This window comes from Drosophila erecta, unplaced genomic scaffold (assembly GCF_003286155.1).
Source record: "Drosophila erecta strain 14021-0224.00,06,07 unplaced genomic scaffold, DereRS2 tig00000283-arrow-arrow-pilon, whole genome shotgun sequence".
Classification (NCBI taxonomy): Eukaryota; Metazoa; Arthropoda; class Insecta; order Diptera; family Drosophilidae; genus Drosophila; species Drosophila erecta.
The window spans coordinates 790,675-812,835 of NW_020825217.1; the positions used below are offsets into that span (position 1 = coordinate 790,675).

Below are 22,161 nucleotides of genomic sequence, written 5' to 3' on the forward strand. Positions count from 1 at the left end.
TGCTTGAGCAGTCAAAAGTTGGCTCACAGCGATGAAAAAGCGGCAAAAGGCAAAAATTCGGTCTACGGCAGCAGCAGCAATATGCGGCTGTTGACAATGGCAGGATGGCAAATTGGTAGTTGCTCATTCTGCTAAAATCACCCAAGGCAACGAATAGAGATCGAATGGCCATCAAAGGAGTGCCAAAACCCGGGTTTTAACCAGTCTAAAAAACTGGTATAGAGACGAATATATATGCATATTTTCGCTCACTTGCAACGACAATGAAAATAATTGATTTCAAAGAAAAATTTTTTTTTCGAATTTTTGCATTTCCGATAAGGGATCATCAAAATTTGCGAAAACTGACAAAAAAAAATCGAATTTTTTGTTTAAATGCAGTTCGATAGGGAATTTTGTTACGAATTCAACGAGATATGGCATTCTAGTTTTGGACAATTATTTTTGTTGCTATCGACAAAATACTGATTATTTCTTAACCAAAAACACAAAATAAAAAATATTGTTAAAAACTGATATTTTCAAACGGCGTTTTCTCCATAACTTGGCCAAAAAAGGTGGCACAGCTAAAATGAATACTGTTTTGTACTGCCAATAAACATAGTTAACTATCTCTATCCCTACTTTTACGGTTTTTGAAAAAAAAAAAATTTTCGAATTTTTGCATTTTCGATAAGGGTTAACATCATCAAAATTTGCGAAAAATGACAAAAAAAAATCCAATTTTTTGTTTAAATGCAGTTCGATAGGGAATTTTGTTACGAATTCAACGAGATATGGCATTCTAGTTTTGGACAATTATTTTTGTTGCTATCGACAAAATACTGATTATTTCTTAACCAAAAACACAAAATAAAAAATATTGTTAAAAACTGATATTTTCAAACGGCGTTTTCTCCATAACTTGGCCAAAAAAGGTGGCACAGCTAAAATGAATACTGTTTTGTACTGCCAATAAACATAGTTAACTATCTCTATCCCTACTTTTACGGTTTTTGAAAAAAAAAAAATTTTCGAATTTTTGCATTTTCGATAAGGGTTAACACCATCAAAATTTGCGAAAAATGACAAAAAAAATCCAATTTTTTGTTTAAATGCAGTTCGATAGGGAATTTTGTTACGAATTCAACGAGATATGGCATTCTAGTTTTGGACAATTATTTTTGTTGCTATCGACAAAATACTGATTATTTCTTAACCAAAAACACAAAATAAAAAATATTGTTAAAAACTGATATTTTCAAACGGCGTTTTCTCCATAACTTGGCCAAAAAAGGTGGCACAGCTAAAATGAATACTGTTTTGTACTGCCAATAAACATAGTTAACTATCTCTATCCCTACTTTTACGGTTTTTGAAAAAAAAAAAATTTTCGAATTTTTGCATTTTCGATAAGGGTTAACATCATCAAAATTTGCGAAAAATGACAAAAAAAAATCCAATTTTTTGTTTAAATGCAGTTCGATAGGGAATTTTGTTACGAATTCAACGAGATATGGCATTCTAGTTTTGGACAATTATTTTTGTTGCTATCGACAAAATACTGATTATTTCTTAACCAAAAACACAAAATAAAAAATATTGTTAAAAACTGATATTTTCAAACGGCGTTTTCTCCATAACTTGGCCAAAAAAGGTGGCACAGCTAAAATGAATACTGTTTTGTACTGCCAATAAACATAGTTAACTATCTCTATCCCTACTTTTACGGTTTTTGAAAAAAAAAAAATTTTCGAATTTTTGCATTTTCGATAAGGGTTAACATCATCAAAATTTGCGAAAAATGACAAAAAAAAATCCAATTTTTTGTTTAAATGCAGTTCGATAGGGAATTTTGTTACGAATTCAACGAGATATGGCATTCTAGTTTTGGACAATTATTTTTGTTGCTATCGACAAAATACTGATTATTTCTTAACCAAAAACACAAAATAAAAAATATTGTTAAAAACTGATATTTTCAAACGGCGTTTTCTCCATAACTTGGCCAAAAAAGGTGGCACAGCTAAAATGAATACTGTTTTGTACTGCCAATAAACATAGTTAACTATCTCTATCCCTACTTTTACGGTTTTTGAAAAAAAAAAATTTTCGAATTTTTGCATTTTCGATAAGGGTTAACACCATCAAAATTTGCGAAAAATGACAAAAAAAATCCAATTTTTTGTTTAAATGCAGTTCGATAGGGAATTTTGTTACGAATTCAACGAGATATGGCATTCTAGTTTTGGACAATTATTTTTGTTGCTATCGACAAAATACTGATTATTTCTTAACCAAAAACACAAAATAAAAAATATTGTTAAAAACTGATATTTTCAAACGGCGTTTTCTCCATAACTTGGCCAAAAAAGGTGGCACAGCTAAAATGAATACTGTTTTGTACTGCCAATAAACATAGTTAACTATCTCTATCCCTACTTTTACGGTTTTTGAAAAAAAAAAAATTTTCGAATTTTTGCATTTTCGATAAGGGTTAACATCATCAAAATTTGCGAAAAATGACAAAAAAAAATCCAATTTTTTGTTTAAATGCAGTTCGATAGGGAATTTTGTTACGAATTCAACGAGATATGGCATTCTAGTTTTGGACAATTATTTTTGTTGCTATCGACAAAATACTGATTATTTCTTAACCAAAAACACAAAATAAAAAATATTGTTAAAAACTGATATTTTCAAACGGCGTTTTCTCCATAACTTGGCCAAAAAAGGTGGCACAGCTAAAATGAATACTGTTTTGTACTGCCAATAAACATAGTTAACTATCTCTATCCCTACTTTTACGGTTTTTGAAAAAAAAAAAATTTTCGAATTTTTGCATTTTCGATAAGGGTTAACATCATCAAAATTTGCGAAAAATGACAAAAAAAAATCCAATTTTTTGTTTAAATGCAGTTCGATAGGGAATTTTGTTACGAATTCAACGAGATATGGCATTCTAGTTTTGGACAATTATTTTTGTTGCTATCGACAAAATACTGATTATTTCTTAACCAAAAACACAAAATAAAAAATATTGTTAAAAACTGATATTTTCAAACGGCGTTTTCTCCATAACTTGGCCAAAAAAGGTGGCACAGCTAAAATGAATACTGTTTTGTACTGCCAATAAACATAGTTAACTATCTCTATCCCTAATTTTACGGTTTTTGAAAAAAAAAAATTTTCGAATTTTTGCATTTTCGATAAGGGTTAACACCATCAAAATTTGCGAAAAATGACAAAAAAAATCCAATTTTTTGTTTAAATGCAGTTCGATAGGGAATTTTGTTACGAATTCAACGAGATATGGCATTCTAGTTTTGGACAATTATTTTTGTTGCTATCGACAAAATACTGATTATTTCTTAACCAAAAACACAAAATAAAAAATATTGTTAAAAACTGATATTTTCAAACGGCGTTTTCTCCATAACTTGGCCAAAAAAGGTGGCACAGCTAAAATGAATACTGTTTTGTACTGCTAATAAACATAGTTAACTATCTCTATCCCTACTTTTACGGTTTTTGAAAAAAAAAAAATTTTCGAATTTTTGCATTTTCGATAAGGGTTAACACCATCAAAATTTGCGAAAAATGACAAAAAAAAATCCAATTTTTTGTTTAAATGCAGTTCGATAGGGAATTTTGTTACGAATTCAACGAGATATGGCATTCTAGTTTTGGACAATTATTTTTGTTGCTATCGACAAAATACTGATTATTTCTTAACCAAAAACACAAAATAAAAAATATTGTTAAAAACTGATATTTTCAAACGGCGTTTTCTCCATAACTTGGCCAAAAAAGGTGGCACAGCTAAAATGAATACTGTTTTGTACTGCCAATAAACATAGTTAACTATCTCTATCCCTAATTTTACGGTTTTTGAAAAAAAAAAATTTTCGAATTTTTGCATTTTCGATAAGGGTTCACCATCAAAATTTGCGAAAAATGACAAAAAAAAATCGAATTTTTTGTTTAAATGCAGTTCGATAGGGAATTTTGTTACGAATTCAACGAGATATGGCATTCTAGTTTTGGACAATTATTTTTGTTGCTATCGACAAAATACTGATTATTTCTTAACCAAAAACACAAAATAAAAAATATTGTTAAAAACTGATATTTTCAAACGGCGTTTTCTCCATAACTTGGCCAAAAAAGGTGGCACAGCTAAAATGAATACTGTTTTGTACTGCCAATAAACATAGTTAACTATCTCTATCCCTACTTTTACGGTTTTTGAAAAAAAAAAAATTTTCGAATTTTTGCATTTTCGATAAGGGTTAACACCATCAAAATTTGTGAAAAATGACAAAAAAAATCCAATTTTTTGTTTAAATGCAGTTCGATAGGGAATTTTGTTACGAATTCAACGAGATATGGCATTCTAGTTTTGGACAATTATTTTTGTTGCTATCGACAAAATACTGATTATTTCTTAACCAAAAACACAAAATAAAAAATATTGTTAAAAACTGATATTTTCAAACGGCGTTTTCTCCATAACTTGGCCAAAAAAGGTGGCACAGCTAAAATGAATACTGTTTTGTACTGCCAATAAACATAGTTAACTATCTCTATCCCTACTTTTACGGTTTTTGAAAAAAAAAAAATTTTCGAATTTTTGCATTTTCGATAAGGGTTAACACCATTAAAATTTGCGAAAAATGACAAAAAAAATCCAATTTTTTGTTTAAATGCAGTTCGATAGGGAATTTTGTTACGAATTCAACGAGATATGGCATTCTAGTTTTGGACAATTATTTTTGTTGCTATCGACAAAATACTGACTATTTAAAACCAAAAAATTTATCAATTCTGGAATCTGAATTCCTAATCTAGCTGTAAAGTTCCGAAGATCTCGACGGTCATACGGACGGACAGAATAACTTGGCAAGTGATTCTGAGACATCTCATTTTTGTTGCATTCTTTTCAACGAATATAGTATACCTATTTAATAACAACATGGAAAGATGTAGTAGAGACCGTATTGACCAAAAACTGCAGTGCAGTTCGGAATTGGCGCAACATTTTGGTCGACGCGCCTCAATCATTCTGTTTGCAGCGCAGGAGGGGAACAGTGCGTGGTCGAAAAAAGAGCTGGCTGGAGTCATAGGAAGCCGTGGACCGCACACGGAGTGCGGGCGATGCAACATGTTTCGAGTGGCTTTTGCGGCATTGCGGCGAAGGCACAGACAGAAGAGTAACACGCCAGTGGCAAAAAACCCTATGGATTTGCTGTGCAGCAGCGATAGTTATACTTAAATATATTTTGGAGACCTAAACTGCGACTTCTGTTATCCGTACTCGAGCTGAGACTTTAAAAATTGGAGGCCAATTTCAAGAACCGTGCTCCTGCTTTTCGCAGTGACGGCGGCACGAGAGCCAACCGACCATTCACGGCCCATGCGAATTACCATGCAATTGTTTGCCTTTGGCAGCCCCATTCCGTTTCACTTGCCACCAACTGACCACCGCCCACCATCCACCATCCACCCACACAGGCCAAAAGCCAAACCGAAGCCAAGCAAATGTGGCAAGGAGGCGAACCGAGATGGAACGGAATGGAACGCCGACCGGAAGTGGGAAGAAGAGGAGCGAAGGGCCGCACAGCACTCGCAGACTGCCTGGCGTCGTCATCGTCATCGTCGTCGTCATTTTCAAGTGGCGCGGCCGTTATCGATTAAAAAAGTTCGGTGGCGTGGCGTGCGGCAAGAGGTCAGGTGAACTGTACGCATACACAGGGAAAAACGTAGTCGAAATGTTTTGGAAATATGCGTTGCCTTTCCCCCAGTTTCAGTGGGATTTAATGTGGCAAAGAGAGCTCCGTCTTGTGAAATAATACACCACAGCGACTTTGTGGCGCCCAACCGAGTACTTGTTTCGTTCTGTGTGGCAGGACGCGAGGGTTTAAAGGAAGCGATGGTGCAGCCCTGGCACTGCACTTTTTCTGATTAACTGTTGCATAATTTTCGGGCCTGCGGTTTCCCTTTGTGAGCGCCGGCCTGCTAATTGAATTTGCATGACAAATCAGGGCACTCACTCGAATGAATAACGAATTGTGAGTGCGCATATGAACGGTTGCGGAGTGTTGAGTGTGGGATGTGGGCCTGAAAGTTACTTAAAAATGTGTGCGGCTCCAAAGAAGGAGAAAAGGGGGAAAAGGGAGGCCTTCACACAATAGACTTGCATATTTAAGCACGACACTTATATGTTCCAGCCCCATTCTCCTCCTTCGCCAGCTTTTCGGCAGCATTTCGGCGGCGAGTCGAACAATGAGGCTTTTGTATGCCACAACGCGTTTGCTTTTTTATTCCTGCTGCCCCCACAGAGGAAGACACGCATATGCCACATACGTGGTCCATTGTTTGTATTGAACCCAAGGAGCAAAGGGATGCGGAGAAGGGCGCAGAACAGCCGAGCAGAGAAAGGCAAGCGAGCTCTCGACTGGTGGGGCGTTTTCATTTGCGCTTTAAATCTAAGAATAATAGCCGCCTTGATTACATTCACGCCGCTTTATGACAAGCGAAAAAAACGAGGCGGCGGGAAGGGGAGAGCACATGGCGGGAGACAAAAACAACGAAGGTAGGGAAAAGCACAGTGAAGCAAGTGCTTAAAGGGCTGAAATCCAAGTCCACTTTCAATAACCGGAGTGCACAGCGATTTCTAAGAATGCGTTAGGCCGAACTCTAATCAAAAGCCAAACAATTCCTGACATTACATGCGATAAGTAGGCCAAGTCGGGGAAGTTCCTGCCACACATCTAGCAGTGTCAAAGTGCAGGATGCAGGATGCAGGATGCAGGATTGCAAAGGAATGTCGAGGAGGCACGATTGTGTACACCCATCGATGGCTGCTTTGCCCCACTGTGCGCCTTCAGAGGGGCTCAAATGAAAAGAAATGAAATTAAGTGGCATGTTGTTGCTTGTTCGCCGCGGCGTGGGAGGATGTGGGATGTGGGAATGTGGCCACGCATGACCAACTTGCAACCACCCCCACCCAAGACACCCAAAACAGCACCACCACACGCAAACAGACGTCGTCTGCCTGCCACTTGAGCCCTACACTGTAAGCCTGTTAAACATTTCGAGTGTTAATTGTGTGCGAACAACAATAACAGAGGGCACGGGCATGGGCAGTGGTGTGGGTTTGGGTTTGGGATTGCGATTGAAGGCTGAATGGTGGAGGCTGATGGAGGCGGCTGATGGAGGCGGCTGGTGGCTGGAGAGGAGTGACAGGCCGTCGTGATTGGAGCATGGCATGCTCAAGGTTGCTTCTGCGATATTAACTTGTGTTTTTCATGCCTAACAGGATCTGTGGTTCAAGAGGCAGCTCAGGATTATGTTATATCGTTGAAGGACCCTTGCCACAGAGTGCTAATATTCCGCACTAGGATTTTGAGCGACTAAGGTAGCACTTCTATCAACGTGAATCGAGTCACATCTCCCTGTCACAACTACCCCCGCTTTATATGCGTAGCATTAGCCAGTTTTTTGAATGCCCCCCACAGTGAACCTTGCGTAACCGCATCGAATGGAAATCGCTACGGCTTTCATCCCCGCAACCGATCGCATCCGCTCAGCTTCTCGGCCAGTACACGTTCGATGGCAGCCGCAGTGGAGTCGGTGCAGCTTATTCTCCTTGTCATCGCCGTCAGATGGGCTGACGCACTTCACCAGGGGACCCCGGTGCAGCAGCAGAGTTACGGCTATGTGGTGCAGATCTACGGTCCAAAGTTCCTGGCCGCCGGATCGCTGTTCAGTGCCCGTTACGTCCTAACGGTGGCTCACTGTTTCAAGAAGAATACCAAGCCGGAGCAGCTGACAGTGCGCGCTGGATACAAATGGATAGCCTGGGAGCACCGGGACAGACCAGTGGCGGGACTCGTGCGCCACCCAAAGTTCTCGCCCCAGACCCTGCGAAACGACATTGCCGTGCTGAAGGTCAAGACGGCCATTTTGCATTCCCGCAAGATCAAATACATCGGCCTCTGTTCGAAACCCTTGGTTCGCAACACGGCCGCACAGCCGCAGGAGGTTGCAGGCTGGAGCTTGATGCAGATCAACCAGCCCCTCAAATCCATCAGCGTCCAGGTGGAGGCCACTAAAAACTGTGAGAAATGGTTTCCCCAGTTGTCAGGCGGCGTGACCTGTGTCGCCACCACGAAGGGCGAAGGCCTGTGCTATGGGGACTCCGGGGATCCCCTGATCACCGGAGGCGAGGTCTGCGGCCTGGCAATAGCCTTCCGAAGGTGCGGAGATAAGCGGTATCCCGCCCTCTTTACGGATGTGCACTACCATCGCGCCTTCATTTCCCGAGCTGTGCTAACCTTGGACAAGGGAAAGCCTAAAAAGCCGCGGGGCTGAGTCGGGTGAACTAATATACTTCTACTTACAGTAACGCCAAAAAGATCATGTAAACCATGCCCAATTGCAGCTGAACAAAGTGTATTTGTGGTTAAGGGACTCACCTGCAAGAGAACAGAAGAAAAATTCAAAAATTAAATTATAAGCGAGTAAAAGAAAAGGAACAGGAGCACAATACATTTTTATTTTGGTGCAGCTAAGGAGAGCTCCTCTGAAGGGCTTCTGTAAAACATATACTCGTACAATTCGCATCTGAATATTATTGTGCCATTAAAGGCAGCCGACATTACCCTTTTGTTTGTGCAAAAACTAGATTGAAGTCTTCATAAAGCTTGCAGAGTACAGCAGCTCACACCCTTTGATAGATTCCATCAAACCAAACCGAATCGACTGTCGACTACCTGGCCCAAACCACTGTTTCCGCCGATTGTCCCCAGTTTTTTGCCTTGCGACCTCCATTTTCCATTCCCCAAAGGCAAATCAATTTGCGCTTTACATAAAAAAAGCAACAAAAGCTCCCAAGTCTGAGTTGCTTTGCTTGAGGAATTGGAAGTCGAGTTGGCTGCTTTTGGTCGCTCAAAAATCACGGCACATAACCCATTAACCCGCCGCTCCAGCAATGCATGTGGAGCGAACGGGGACGATTTCCATACAATACTCCTGCCGTTTTTTCCTCGCTTTTCTGTAAGCCTGCCCTGCTCAGGAACATTTAATGAATTCATATGTTTAATAAAATCTACACGTGAACATGAATATACAACGTGGCGGCGGGGAGGCAGTGCTGTCGCACAAAAGGACAACCTGAGTCCCGAGTCCTGCGAATCCAGGCAGTCCCGAGCACAAAAGTGTGCAACGTGGGCGTGGTGGGACGTCAAATGGTGGGAGCCATCGCAGCGGATGGAATAGCAGTTTCTTTTTGAATAGTTTGACGATGACAATGACGATGACGACATGTTGACGTCATGTCGCCTGGCTTCTCTAAGGATCTCTCTGGAGAGGATATCCAGGGAGCGGAGGAGTCTGGTCTGAGCTTCTTGGCCAAATTAAAATCATATTAAATTTGCATATTTCGCAAGTGTCGGAACAAAGTGTGCGAGTCATTGCTATCGGTTATCGGGTTAGCGACAGGTGTTGCATAACAGACTATGTCTGGCGGGGCTTTTGGAAACACCCATTTAAAATTCACAATCTCAGGGGGAGTCAGGCGGCACGGCACTTTAAAGGCAAGAGTGCCACGAATTAACATACCAATGGGCCCAGTGTGTAAGTATTTTTTGAGGAATTACAGCGAAGAGTCGAGCTGAGAAATATATAAGCGCCCCGGCAAATATCCTTCGATTGTTTATGTCTATCATCGATGGATTATTCATGGCCACTCAGCACGTACCAACCAGGCTACAAGAGTAACTGGGACGACCAAGCCACCATTGTGCCCTACTTACGCCCACTAAACAAACAGACCTCACATACACAGGCACAAAAGTTTTCGACAAATTCTCGGCCACAAAACTGTCGAAAAGAGCACTTCCAGTGACCCAATCTCTAAAAATAAACAGAAAGAGTCATCCTGACGACCGACGGAGGTGAGGCAATTTGCGAAAACTGGCGTAGGAGGTCCAAAAGTCGGTCAACTTATTGTCGGAGAAACGGAAAATGCCCGAGCCCGAGAGAAGTCATCCAATTGGCAATTGTGATAAATTGTACTTTTTAGCAATTTAAGCCCGGAAAAAACACAAGCTGACAGAGAATTCAGGATCGCGTCAGCCCCTCGTCATAATCAAGGGAAGGGCCCGAAAAGGTTTGACTTCTCTGGCCAAGAATTCCATTCTGAATTTTCCCATTTCCCTAGCTGTCCGAAATGTAAAACTTTTTCACTAATAATGCCTCAATTGTGCCACATTCCCGGCTGCGGGGATAAAAAGGATTGTCCACTCTTTCTCATACCATACCATCCCATCTATACCATAAAAAGCCACACACCCACACATATGAAACACATTACCCTAGTTACTTTTTTTGACTGGCTTTTCCCTATCCCGCTCGTATTTTGCCTTCTTTTCGTATCTTGTGTATTAATCCTAATTGAAGGGAAATCCCCTGATGGACACGCACTTTTCCTGGGGTGAGAGCGGCAACCCTTTTTTTCTCTGTTGTTGTTTGTAGATAGTCTTCTCTGTTCTTGGGTATTTTACGCCACTTTTCTATGTAGCTGGATCTAAAAAGTGAACTAAGGATTTAAGGATATCTCGAGAGGGAGAGAACAAGTGTGTGGGGGGCCAGCATGAATAGATAAATTCTAGTCCCCTTACATGTGCCTTCAATCAAAACACCGTGGCATACATTCTGGTTTTGGCCCCTATCTTATAATTACACTGCCACCGAGCATGTCCTGCAAGAAATGGCAAAAAATGCTCAAATAGACATTTAATGATTCCCCATTGTCATTACATAAAGGTGACTTATAAAAACATTATTTCACACGCACACAAGGGAGGGGCAAATGGGAGAAAAGGGGGCAAATTGGGGGAAATTCTCGAAGGAAAGCCATGCGGGCCGAGCTTATTTGTTGCCACGCAGGCATTTCACGTTGGCTAACGAGCACTTTGGGCATACAGCGCTCTTATTCCGACTCTTATTCAGTTTTTCCAATAAAGAAAGCCATATTAAAACCCACACATAGGCAACTTTCGGTATGCGGGCATGTTTCATTATTTTCAAACATTTAGCTAGGCAGAATAATGTCAGCGTTGGTCACACTGGCTCTAGCTGGTCACACTTTTGACTGGGTGTTTCCCAACCACTGCAAGGGGCAATTTAAGTTATGAAGATTTTGTACGACACGACACTCCACTTGAAAGCCAAATCGATCGCTCGAGTGCTAGAAAATTGGTTTGGCTCGCAGCTGAAAGGACATCGTCCTATTTTTCAGCCACGACTGTACCCTCGAGAGACCTTTGGCAATCTTTTGCCTGGTTCCACTTGAAAGTTTTGAACCGAAGAAGTTTGGTCGGACGAACACAAGAGCACTTTTTGTTTCCCGTTCTGATTGGGATCCATTCGATTAAAGTTCCGCACTTGCCTATTGAAGGATTTCGCTTGCATTTACTTGCATTAGTAATCGGCTTTATTTTATCATTTTAAGCACAAAAATCCCACTCTTCAGTTGACTCCTTGTTCGAATTGCCGCCCCTATGCTCCCAGTTTAAGGACCCTTTCCGAGTCCATTGCTGTACTATATTTTCGAAGGATTTGAAGGGCCGCTAGTTAGGTAAACAATGAAATGTCCGCATATTTGGCACCATTACTCAAATTGCCATTATGCACGCGCATCGCCTTCGCCTCGAATTGAGGCAACCAGTAATCGGGGGCTGGCTCCACGATTTGCCACCATTATGGCGGCCACAAATGCGATGCAGTGGAGTTTTCCCCCACATTCATTCAAACGGCAATGCGACAATAGCAGGTGAGACAGGGACAGCGAGTGTGTGTGAGAGCGAGAGAGGGACAGAGAGGGAGCGGGGGAACGAGTGAGGGAGAGGGAGCGCACAGAGGCAACCGCAACCGCATCGAGCACTGCATTTTTCCGCTTTTCCCCTTTGGCACGTGTGTCGAGTTCATTATCGCCTCTACAAAACACACACTCGCACACACACACACACACACATGGTGGAACCGTGTGGAACTATGTATGTATATGGAGCATTTGCATTGGCATTTTCTATTGCCATTTTCTTTCTCGGTTTTGGGGGCACATTACAATTTAAATTGTTCGCATGCGGCCGGCCAAACTTGTCGCATATTATTTATTTTATTTATGGGGGAAGCCCCATAAAGCAAAAAGCTTTGCATACATTTTGGGGCAGGGGCAGGAGCGCAGGATACAGGATCCGAAAAGGAAGACCGCACGCTGTGTTTGCGGACTAGGCTCAAGATTTATGGCTTTGCGACAGGCGGAGCAGACAGACCAACAAACGAACAAACGAACCGGACGGACAGTGGACTGTGGACAGTCGGACGGACAGCCGAAGCAGACAAGGGCAAACAAAAAGCCAGAGCAAAGAAAACGAAGACAGACAGTCGGAAAAAACGGAGTAAGGAAGTTAGAAAAGGGGGCGGGAAACCCTTGAAGAACTGGCCGAAACAATGAAACTTCAAGAAAACCACAAAGTTAAGCGATGGGGAAGTCGGGGCCTAAACACTCTCTCCACCCAAAAAAAAGCGGAGCGTTGATTTTCCGGCTGTGGGAGGAGTTCATGGAGTTCCGAGCCTATTTACCTAATGTCTAAGCCTGTGCATTCGCAAAGAAACCAAAACAACCCACAACCATGGAGAGCCAACTGGAAGTGGGCACAGAAGTAGTGTATCTTAAGACCTTTACATTAATCCTTCCATACCAACAGTCTTTAGGATTTAACGCAATAGGATAAATAGCGATATCTCAATGGAGCATGCAGATTCCAACTCCTCAGCTCACCTTTCTCAACATGTCGTCCAGCGAATCCACGTCCAGGCCGGCGTAGTTGTTGTTGAACTGACTGGAGCAGTTGGAGGAGTTGCTGGTGTACCGCTTCCGTCTGCCCAGGGCGGGCGAGTTGACCAGCGAACTGGGTCCGCTGGAGCCGGCATAGCCCAGCTGGGCGGCGGCCATGAGCGGGTAGAGCGATGGGTGGGGCAACTGGTGGGGCAGCGGGTGGCCAGTGGCCAAGTGTCCCACGTGGCCCAGATGATGATGTGAACTGCCGGCGGAACAGCAAACTGCCAGGCAGGCGGCTGCGGGACCCGCTCCATTGGCCACCGACGAACCCATTTGGGCACTGCGCACCGCAGCCAAGGGCGAGGGTGGTGCGGTGTGGTGGTGCAGCTGCAGATGGTGCAGCGGCGATCCATGATGCTGCAGGTGGTGCTGCAAGTAGGCCGGCGATAAGGATCCGCTGCCCGACGAGCATGAACCGGCTGCCGGACTGGGGGAGTTCTCCACGAGGGTGCTGTTCGTCGAGCTGGAGGATTCGATGATCGTTGTGGTGGTGGTGGTGCTAACGGTGACCTCCATGCTGGTGGTGACGGCACCAGACAAATTCAGTGAAGATGCTCCAACTCCCGATCCTGATCCTGATCCCGATCCCGAGATGGGACGATCTGCCTCTCTTTGCTTGGGCAAAAGTGGATGCTTGGCGGACCCAGTGGCATCCATCGGGTCCTCTTCGCAATTATCAGCCAGAGTTCGTTGTTCTACGTGTATTGAGTTCCTGTTCACCGCTGGCGGCGGGTCCTGCTGGTCATGCTGGTCACACGAGGCAGCCGTCCATTGCATAGTTTGTGCCACACATTAAACACTCGATAATCGCACTTTAACCTGCTGCAAGTGGCAAAAGAATTGCTGCAGTTGCACTCTCTCGTCGCGTCTGGCATGCAAATTTATGTTGCCATTGGCAATTGTTTGTTTTTTAATTGCGGGCTGCGATTCTCTTGCTCTTAGGCGTCCCCACATGATTAATGGCCCCCCGAGGGTTAAGAGTTGGTCAGTGGCGGGTTGGTCAGAAAGGGTTAAGGCGCGGGCGGACATTAACCGCAGAAACAGATTGTTGTCATTTGCCATTTGATGGGACTAAATCGAAATCCGAATCGAGCGGAAATCGAATTCCACAGCCTGCATCGCCATAAAAAGTATAAATAAATTAAATCTGATTCCTGCCACCAGACAACAGGACGAATAAAAAACAGGCAGGGTTGGTACTTTGTACGGCTAAATCGATTTCGGAATTGGATGCCTGGTGAGCTGAATATGAAAATATCGCCCAAGCAGCGGCTTCCATGCTTTCAAGCCCTAATTAAATGAAAACATTTTGAAATAAGATAACACTCCCCAAGCAGCGAAATCGAAAAGAAAAATATCAGAACCTAAACTGTTATTAAAACCAACTCATCTGCCAAGTACTTGTGCACGGCTCAAAAATGTTGCCGCTGATAAATAAGTGATGGGGCATTTAGAATTTTCGCAAAACAAAATCGGTGGACCAAGGGCAACTGGACTCGCAAGCGGAGAAGGACTTCACACACGCTTGACTTGAGCCAGACGTTGGACGCGTTGGCAATTTACAACAAGCAGCAATCAATTCCAGAGCATAAATAACTCAATTTCCAACGCCCCCACCCCTCCACCCTTCGATGGGGCTAATGCTGTCCGGCCATCGATAAATTTTCCGAGAAGGGGAGCGATGGAGATGGATGGGGCGCTCCCCCATCGGGAAAGGTGCAGATGGAGCAGAGACAGATTGTGAAGTTCGAATTAAGAGGGGCGCTTGCAGGGGGGATCTGAAGCTTGGCTAATTAGTGGCTAAACCCATTTCGATTATGCGCCAGACTTTGTCATGATTTAAAGCTGACTAAACGGCCAGAAAAAGATGTTGGCCCCGAAGTTCAGGTTTGTATTGCCCTTATTGGAAGCTGTCAGACATTTCACGCTATGTGCTGAAGAAAAATGTAATCCGGCTGTATGAAAATGGCAGCAAAAGTCCTATGCCAACTTTGAACTCTGAGGGTTTCGAAATTTCTCTTTGTGTATCTGGCAGCGGAGATCAGATTTTAAGTGAAGTTTGCCGGAGAAATGCGATGCAACAGCATCAGAAGCAACAGCAGCAAAAGAGTCGCCATGTAAGGGCGATTTGGGGGGCAGGGAGCGGTGGTTTTCAGGGGGGTTTTAGCCGGGTGTCCTGGCCAGGACATGTCCTCGGTGCACAAGTGTGTGTGTGGGCTCTTATTGCCGGACTCCTGGGTTCTGAAGTTTTGTATCGTCCATTTAACAATGTGTGCCACACACACACACACACACACACACACATACACACAAAGTGCACGATGATGATGATGATACATACACTGGTCGAAAAGGGGGTACAATGCTAGGCAGCAGAAGGAGCCGGAGGCGTCCCCCAGTGGGCGGCTCATGCTTTCAGCCATGTGTGGCAGTTCTTGTAAGGACAAGCCGTTTTGGAATCTATATGGCCAGGCCATAATTCACTGGAGATAATATACATATGCCCTGTGTGTGTGCGTGAGTGTGCGGCGAGTCCTGGCCCGTGCGCTTGTATAAGTGGGCGGCAGACAGGAGGCTTGCAATCGCCCCGACACACGCACACCAGAACACCTAGGCATATAATAATGACACGAGCTTGAAATTTAAAGCCTGTGCAACAGAAAAGGTCCTCAAAACCCCCAAGGCAAGGGGCAAAAGGGCACGGGGAGGGCAGCCTTTTGATTGAATTTCGGTTCAAGTTCGAATTTCATTTTCGGGCGAGGGAGAAGCTATCCGATCTGGTTTTCCCATTTAAACAATCTCGACTATTGTTCGGATATAAATATAAACACAAAATTGTACTTCAAATGCAAGTGCTTGAAAGACACGCTCGTAGCGAAAATTATTTGCATAAAGCGTTTGAAAGCACTGGAAAAATCAGATTAGGTTCAAGTGCAATTAGATTAACATTTCACTCAGATTTCACAAGCGAAAAGGAACTCTAAAAGGCAGTAACTTAGCATATTTTCGGGGAAAATTCCAAAGACAGCAAAACCCACTTTGAGTTCCAGTTTCACGGATTCCAAAGCGGACATAATATACGAGTACATATAAAAACTCAAAATAAACACAAACAAAGATGTGGCCGAAATAAAAGACACGCTCATGTTGCCCAAATTTCAACAATGTTTACTTTGGCCATTTTGATGTTATGCTGTTATTGCTGCCGTGAACATTTTAGATTTGCATGAACCAAACTAGAGAGAATGCAACAATTTTGCAGGCGATAGCTTCACTGACCACTGACCAGCTAATTTGACTGGAAAAAAATGCAAAAAAAATGCAAAAAAATAATCGTAGCGCAACCGATTTAACTTTTCCACGCACAACGGACGAGGACGACGGAACCCGGAAAGCGGAAGCGGATGTGCAGGACCTGCGGCACGGACCACGCAACGCGTTACGCAGCCAAAGACAAACTGATTGCCGTGTGCCATGCCACGGATATATGGATGTGATTTACCGACCTACACAGCCACAGCCGCACACACACACAGCCACTCACACACACACTCGCACTCGGCCGAACAGCTGGCGGGGAATGCGCATGTGTGTGTGTCCGCGCGGGGAGTTCGTTCGTTGCGAGTTTGCGTTTGCGAGTGGTGACTTTCAGCAATTTCCCGAGTGGGAAAATCGCTGCGAAGGACCAAGGTCCTTCAGGTGGGACTTTTTCGAACGGCGAGCAATCGAGCAAGAGAACAGTACGAATTAAATCGTGGCTGTGCGAATATGCCATGCATAAACGTGATTCATCATTGGGCATCTAGTGGGGGCCAGCAGTAGAGAATCTTTTTGCTGGTAATTGGGACTTTAGGTCAGCACATCCATTCGAATCGAACGGATTCGAAGTTGAATCCGCATAGTATAGTGTGTAATGCCTTCAGTGGACCACAGCAACCAACTTCATTTCGAGCGCCAAAATAGAAGAGGGCAGAATTTCCCTGTATTTCTCGTCGCGAGGACTTTCCCTCTCGCTGCCATGGTGGGTTCGGCGCTTCGGGCCTGCTGATTGCTCCCGCCGCTCAGGAAATCCTCCGCCCCGGCAGGAGCTGCCCGCCATCCTGTAGCATACTTTCCTGCGCTGATTGTGTACATTAAAGCCAACAAAAAACACACACACACGAAGGCAGGCAGAGGGAGCAAAAACGAGGCGGCACTCTCGTTCGCTTAAAGCGGCCAGGCCAAGAAACCAAGTTGGCCACATGTTTTGGCCGCCTGCGAATTTTAATGACTCCGGCCGAGGGGAACTGCTCGGCTGTGCCACTTCCACTTCCACTTCCACTTCCGCGACCCTCCCGATTTTGCCCGCCTCGTTCGCGGTTCACGGTTCGCGTTGCCAAACATGTTTGCATTTGAATTTTAAATTAAACGTCGTCGTCGTCAGCGAGCGATGATGATGACGACAACATGTCAACATCAAACCAAAGAAAGCCCCTCACCACGGGCGGCGTTTGTGGGAGGTGGCATTAGTTGTCGCTATTGATTTTCGGCTGACCTTTTTTTCCGCGGCAAGCGAAATGGCAGAGGGAATGTCAGATGGAGTCCTGTCAGGATCGTGGGATTTGGGATCGGCTCGGCATCAGCAGCAGAGTCACACATTCTGATTGTGCTCCGCCTAACGAAGGCTTCATTGCACACTAGGTAATTCCGAAATCCTAACTTTAAGTCAGGAGCACACTCTGCTCCCTAGCTGCTGTCAATTTGGGAAATATCCTGCCAGGTAGCAAGCACGCAATCACGCAATCACACAATCACACAACCCAATCGAATGCAAAAATACTCTGCGCTTGGGAAGCTTTTCCTTACACCATTTGTGGCTTCAACTCAGCAGGAAGCCAACTTGTTGAGCAATTAAGCCCAAACGCTTAACATGCCAGGCCCAGCAACTCGATAGATTTGTGTAAAATGAACACGGCGAGGACACGACACCCGAACGCTAAGGATTCAAGCTGCGCCAAGACGACTTGGCAAATAAATATTTATGTGCGAATGTTGCTCAATGCTTTGTTTTGGAGCCAATGGGTATTGAAAGTGGAAGCTGGCAATCTTGGATTTGCTGAATTATGGGGCGGAAGTACCACGAAGGTGCCCCTAAAAAGCACACATCCCAGACTAATACGCTGAGTGAGTGCGGAACGACAGCTCGCGACACTTTTAAATTTCGCCCTCAGTTGACGGCGATTGTTTGGCTTTCATCACGTGCCCCCCACATGAGCATACCCCACAGGCCATATGCCTTGGAACCCCAAAAATCCACACCCGTGCTGGCCTTGTTAAGTGAATGTTCGTCGCCTGTTGGAGGTGGAGGACAAACTCCTGTTGTTGTTGACCAAAGCCCAACAACAGTGCACAGCAGGAAACACGGAGGAAACCATTGGCTAAAACCCTTTTTAATCCCATGCACACATACATATATATTTTATTGCCCTTTTACCCCCGCCATTGCGCCAAAAATTCCACCAAAATTTCACTCTGGATACTGCTCCTAATATGGATGAGCTGAGTATCGGATCCGAGATATCGAGGAACAAACAGCGAAGTCATCGGAAAACAGAGAAAACTAACATAGCGTTTCAAATATCGCGTTTTCCAGCATGCTTGTTCTGATTTAAGGAACCCACCATCATATGAAACGATTGCTGAGTTCGAAAAAGGATATACAAATATATGAGTTTTCAAGTTTTGGCATCTCTATTGGCTCACTTGGCCACTTGTCATAAATTTTGCCGTAAACAATCGCCGTCCCTTTTGACCGTCTTGCAATCCGCTTAAAATAATTATTTGGCATTACTTTGAGCGTTCCATTTCATTTGTTGTGCCACCGCGTGTATATACATAAGCCAGAGTTATGCGTTGCACGATAAAAGACTTACAAAAAATATATGGCCAGAGCTTAGCCCAGTATTTTAGCCAGAGAACGAGCATGAGGGCTGAATAAAAAGTATTTCGAAAATGCAGAGCAACAACAGTGCTGGCCAAGAAAGTGCAACCAAACAGCGAGCAAGGATAAATAGTTTGCCCAAAGAAACATTTACTGTGGAAAACCCTGACCAAAAATCCATAACTTTGTTTAGACATGCAAATACGTTGCTTATGTACTGCATTGATGCCTATTACCACGGATTGCACTATCCCCAATCTTTTCATGATTTCTGTGCCCTGATCCACTTTGATGCATCCTTACAATTTGGTGTCCATCTGCCCGCCGAGCATGTCCCACATTCAAAATGGGTCCTTGAGTGGGGAAAACTCGCTTTTAGTTGCGCAGCATTTAGAGCTGGTTAAATGCATATGTACATGTATTTGTTGTTCATATTTACGAATCAAAACCCTGGCAAAATAAAGGGGAGAAGGCTGGCGAATGTTTTCAAGCTAAAATATTTATTTGATTTTGTTGTGCCCGTCCTCATTGCCGGATCCTGACTGCCTATTCCCTCCACTTTCCGGCCTCTTTTCAGCATTGTTTCAGCTTTTGCCTTATTTTGCTTGCTGATTTCATTGTTGTCGAGGGAGGCACACTTCTGGCCTTTTGTATATTGTTTATGAAAGTCTTTAAGGCCAAAAATAAATTAAAGTTCCATAACCACTCGGCATGCGAATCAGAATTGTGAAGACACTGTTTTTTTCGTTTATGACTGCGATTTGAGACTGAGACTTTAAACGAAGCCCGGAAAGTAAAAGTGCCAAACTGGAGTTCGCTAAAGTGAGTTTAAAGTGTACGTTTTTGGTCCGCCATCGTGCAGTTGCTATCTTCATCTGGCAGCATATTTTTCTGCATATTTAAGCACGGCAACGCTGAAACGTGGCGAAAAGGACCCCAACTATAGTCCTGCCGTCTGCAGCCTGTAATCTTGGCGGCAATGAGAGCGTATGAGGCATTGTCACGCATAATTAAAATTAAATGCGCTTTTGGGAATAATTCAAATGAATAAACGAGCGTAGCCAACATGTGTGCTGCATACACAAAATGAGTTTGTCGCGACAGCACACCAGCCAAAAGAAAAAAAGCGCAAAGAAATTGCCCCAAACAGAAAAACTTTTTAGAAAGCGATTTCTTGTGCGTGGTCCTCCTCCGCCTCCATTGTGGCCCGCCCCATTCAAGCAGTGGGCGTGACCAGGACAGAAGAGGCGTTCTGGAGAGGAGTGCCTCATTTATTAGGCGAATGATGGCCATTCATTTTGAGGGCCATGGCCGATGTGCACATGGCTAAAACACAATTTGAATCTGCAGTCCAGCACTCAGACTCCCACAGAGGCATCTCATTTTTTCTTCCCCAATTGACGTGGCCCAAACGGGTTGGGATTCCTCTTCTAATTGCTCAAATAGTTGGACCAAGTTGGCCCACCCAGTCCTTGAGCCTTTGGGCAGTTTCTCCATCGCATCGCATCGCATCGATGCCCAATTTATGCCGAGGCACGAAGTTGTCAAAAATTTTAATTAAACACGAAGGCAAAGCATTTGGCATGCCCTTCTGGGGGATGGATGGAAGGGATAACAGCGGGGTGTCCCCTTGTCAGCGACTCAAATTAAAAGTTCTATAATTAAAAGAATTCACTAAATTCACCAAATTCCAAAAAGTTCCATCTATTGCATTAAAGAAGCCTGTAGTGAATTTCATCCAAAATCTAAGAAAGTTACTTTATTACACATTCACGCTCCTTGAAGGGTTGACATTACAAGTTGAGTTTGAATGGTTCGTGAATTACTTGACCGCATTCAGTTGGTCGATTACCGCTAAGCACTCGATATTACGTGATATTCATCATAGACTTTGTGGAGGCTGATATTCGCTTATCCGGCCACAAAACAATTGCAAAGCCTTTGAAAATGGCATGCTAAGAGCGACAAGCTCTAGTTTTTCTCCCCTGTTTTCCCTGTTTTTCCTACAGTTGAATGCGTGCAATTCATACACGGGAAAACCCATTCGCACTTTTAGTTTCGACAAAACACTATTTCATGTATTGTATCTACACATGGGAGGCTAATTACACGACGATAACGACGGAACCACTCAAATGGCGATATTCCGTTTCGTTGCACCAAGTGTATCGACTTTTTGTTGCTGTGTACGTACATACATATATAGGGACCGATGCAACTGGAACCGAGACTGGAATATCTGCCGGATGTTTCATTGTTCCCAGGAAGTGCCACCATCCTGACAGTTGCCGTCCATTTGCATCTGAGCTTGTGTCTGTGTGGTGGGAGGTGCGTTCCACATGAATCGACAATGGGAGCCAACTTTTGTCAGCGTTTCTCATTGCGGGAGCTCTCAAAAAGGGCAGGTTCCTCGACTTTACCTTGCAGTTTGCCACCAGCAAGTTGAGGCCACAGGAAATGTAGTTTAAATGCCATGGGAAATCTCTGCTCTATGGTATCAAATCATTAGGTCATTCTGGTTTTTATTTAAGCACTATCCCCAGGCAAGAGTATATCCAACTTCGATCTGTCTACTTTTTGCGATTTTGTATTTGGCAACCGAAATTGAAATGGATGACAAGGCGGCCGGTCATTTGCCTCTAAGCGCCGCTTTCAACGCGTTAACGCGCTTCGCAAACACGCCGAAACAAATACAGGGGAGGAGGGCTGGGGGCTGGGTTCTAGGGGAATAGGGGGCGTGGCATGTCGCGCAAACAGTGGCAGCTTATGCCAGATAGCGGCACTCTAATGTGGCCACTTTTGGCGCTGCTGTTTGCCGTTTGACGGCCATCCAATGTGCAATCATGGCCAGCGGGTCACGCAGATTTATGGCCGCCATGGCCGTTTTCCCAGCAGAAAAGCAAACCCCTTTTCTCGGGCAGCCCCGGAAATTGCCAAACAAAAATGCATGGCCAAGTGAGCAGGAAAAGCCACAAATGCGGCACTGGGATATAGCCACTTAATGCGACGCGACAGAGCAACTGAAAGGGTCTTGAGCCGCTTTCAAAACAAGTTTTCGCTTCTTGGCCAAATGCAAACAGAGGGTTTAGGTTGAGGTAATGAAACTGTAGGAAAAATATATTATTATTATATTAATTGCCATTTCAAATTGTTGAAGAGCTCTAAGATCAGCGTGTATGTATATACCTCCGCCGATATACGAGTACGTCACTTTCCATGCCCCAAAATTGGCAAGAAGCGCTTTTCATCTCGGCTACTTTCACGACTCCCCCCGTGCCCCTTCGTGCAAAGTTTATTTGCCAATATTTGTTAAGCTGAAATTTGGCAACAGTGCCGGTTGGCCCGGAACCTT

At 43.9% G+C, this 22,161-nt stretch overlaps 2 protein-coding genes across 7 annotated transcripts in view; one reads left to right on the plus strand and one right to left on the minus strand.

The window, feature by feature from the left end:
- LOC6555766 (uncharacterized protein CG43867) overlaps window positions 1-22,161 on the minus strand; it is a 123,039-nt gene that overhangs the window by 57,424 nt on the left and 43,454 nt on the right. For 2 of the 6 annotated variants that reach the window (XM_015153275.2, XM_015153274.2), the window contains exon 1: window positions 12,830-13,666. The exons of the other annotated variants lie outside the window; for them this stretch is intronic. In XM_015153275.2, the coding sequence (XP_015008761.1) occupies window positions 12,830-13,666 (837 nt within the window). Of the gene's footprint in view, window positions 1-12,829; window positions 13,667-22,161 lie in introns of those variants that run through there. 6 annotated transcript variants of the gene reach the window in all.
- Window positions 7,594-8,518, plus strand: LOC6555723 (trypsin alpha-3). Its single transcript, XM_026983116.1, has one exon. It carries the CDS (start codon window positions 7,594-7,596, stop codon window positions 8,353-8,355), a length of 762 nt encoding a protein of 253 aa, XP_026838917.1. The 3' UTR covers window positions 8,356-8,518.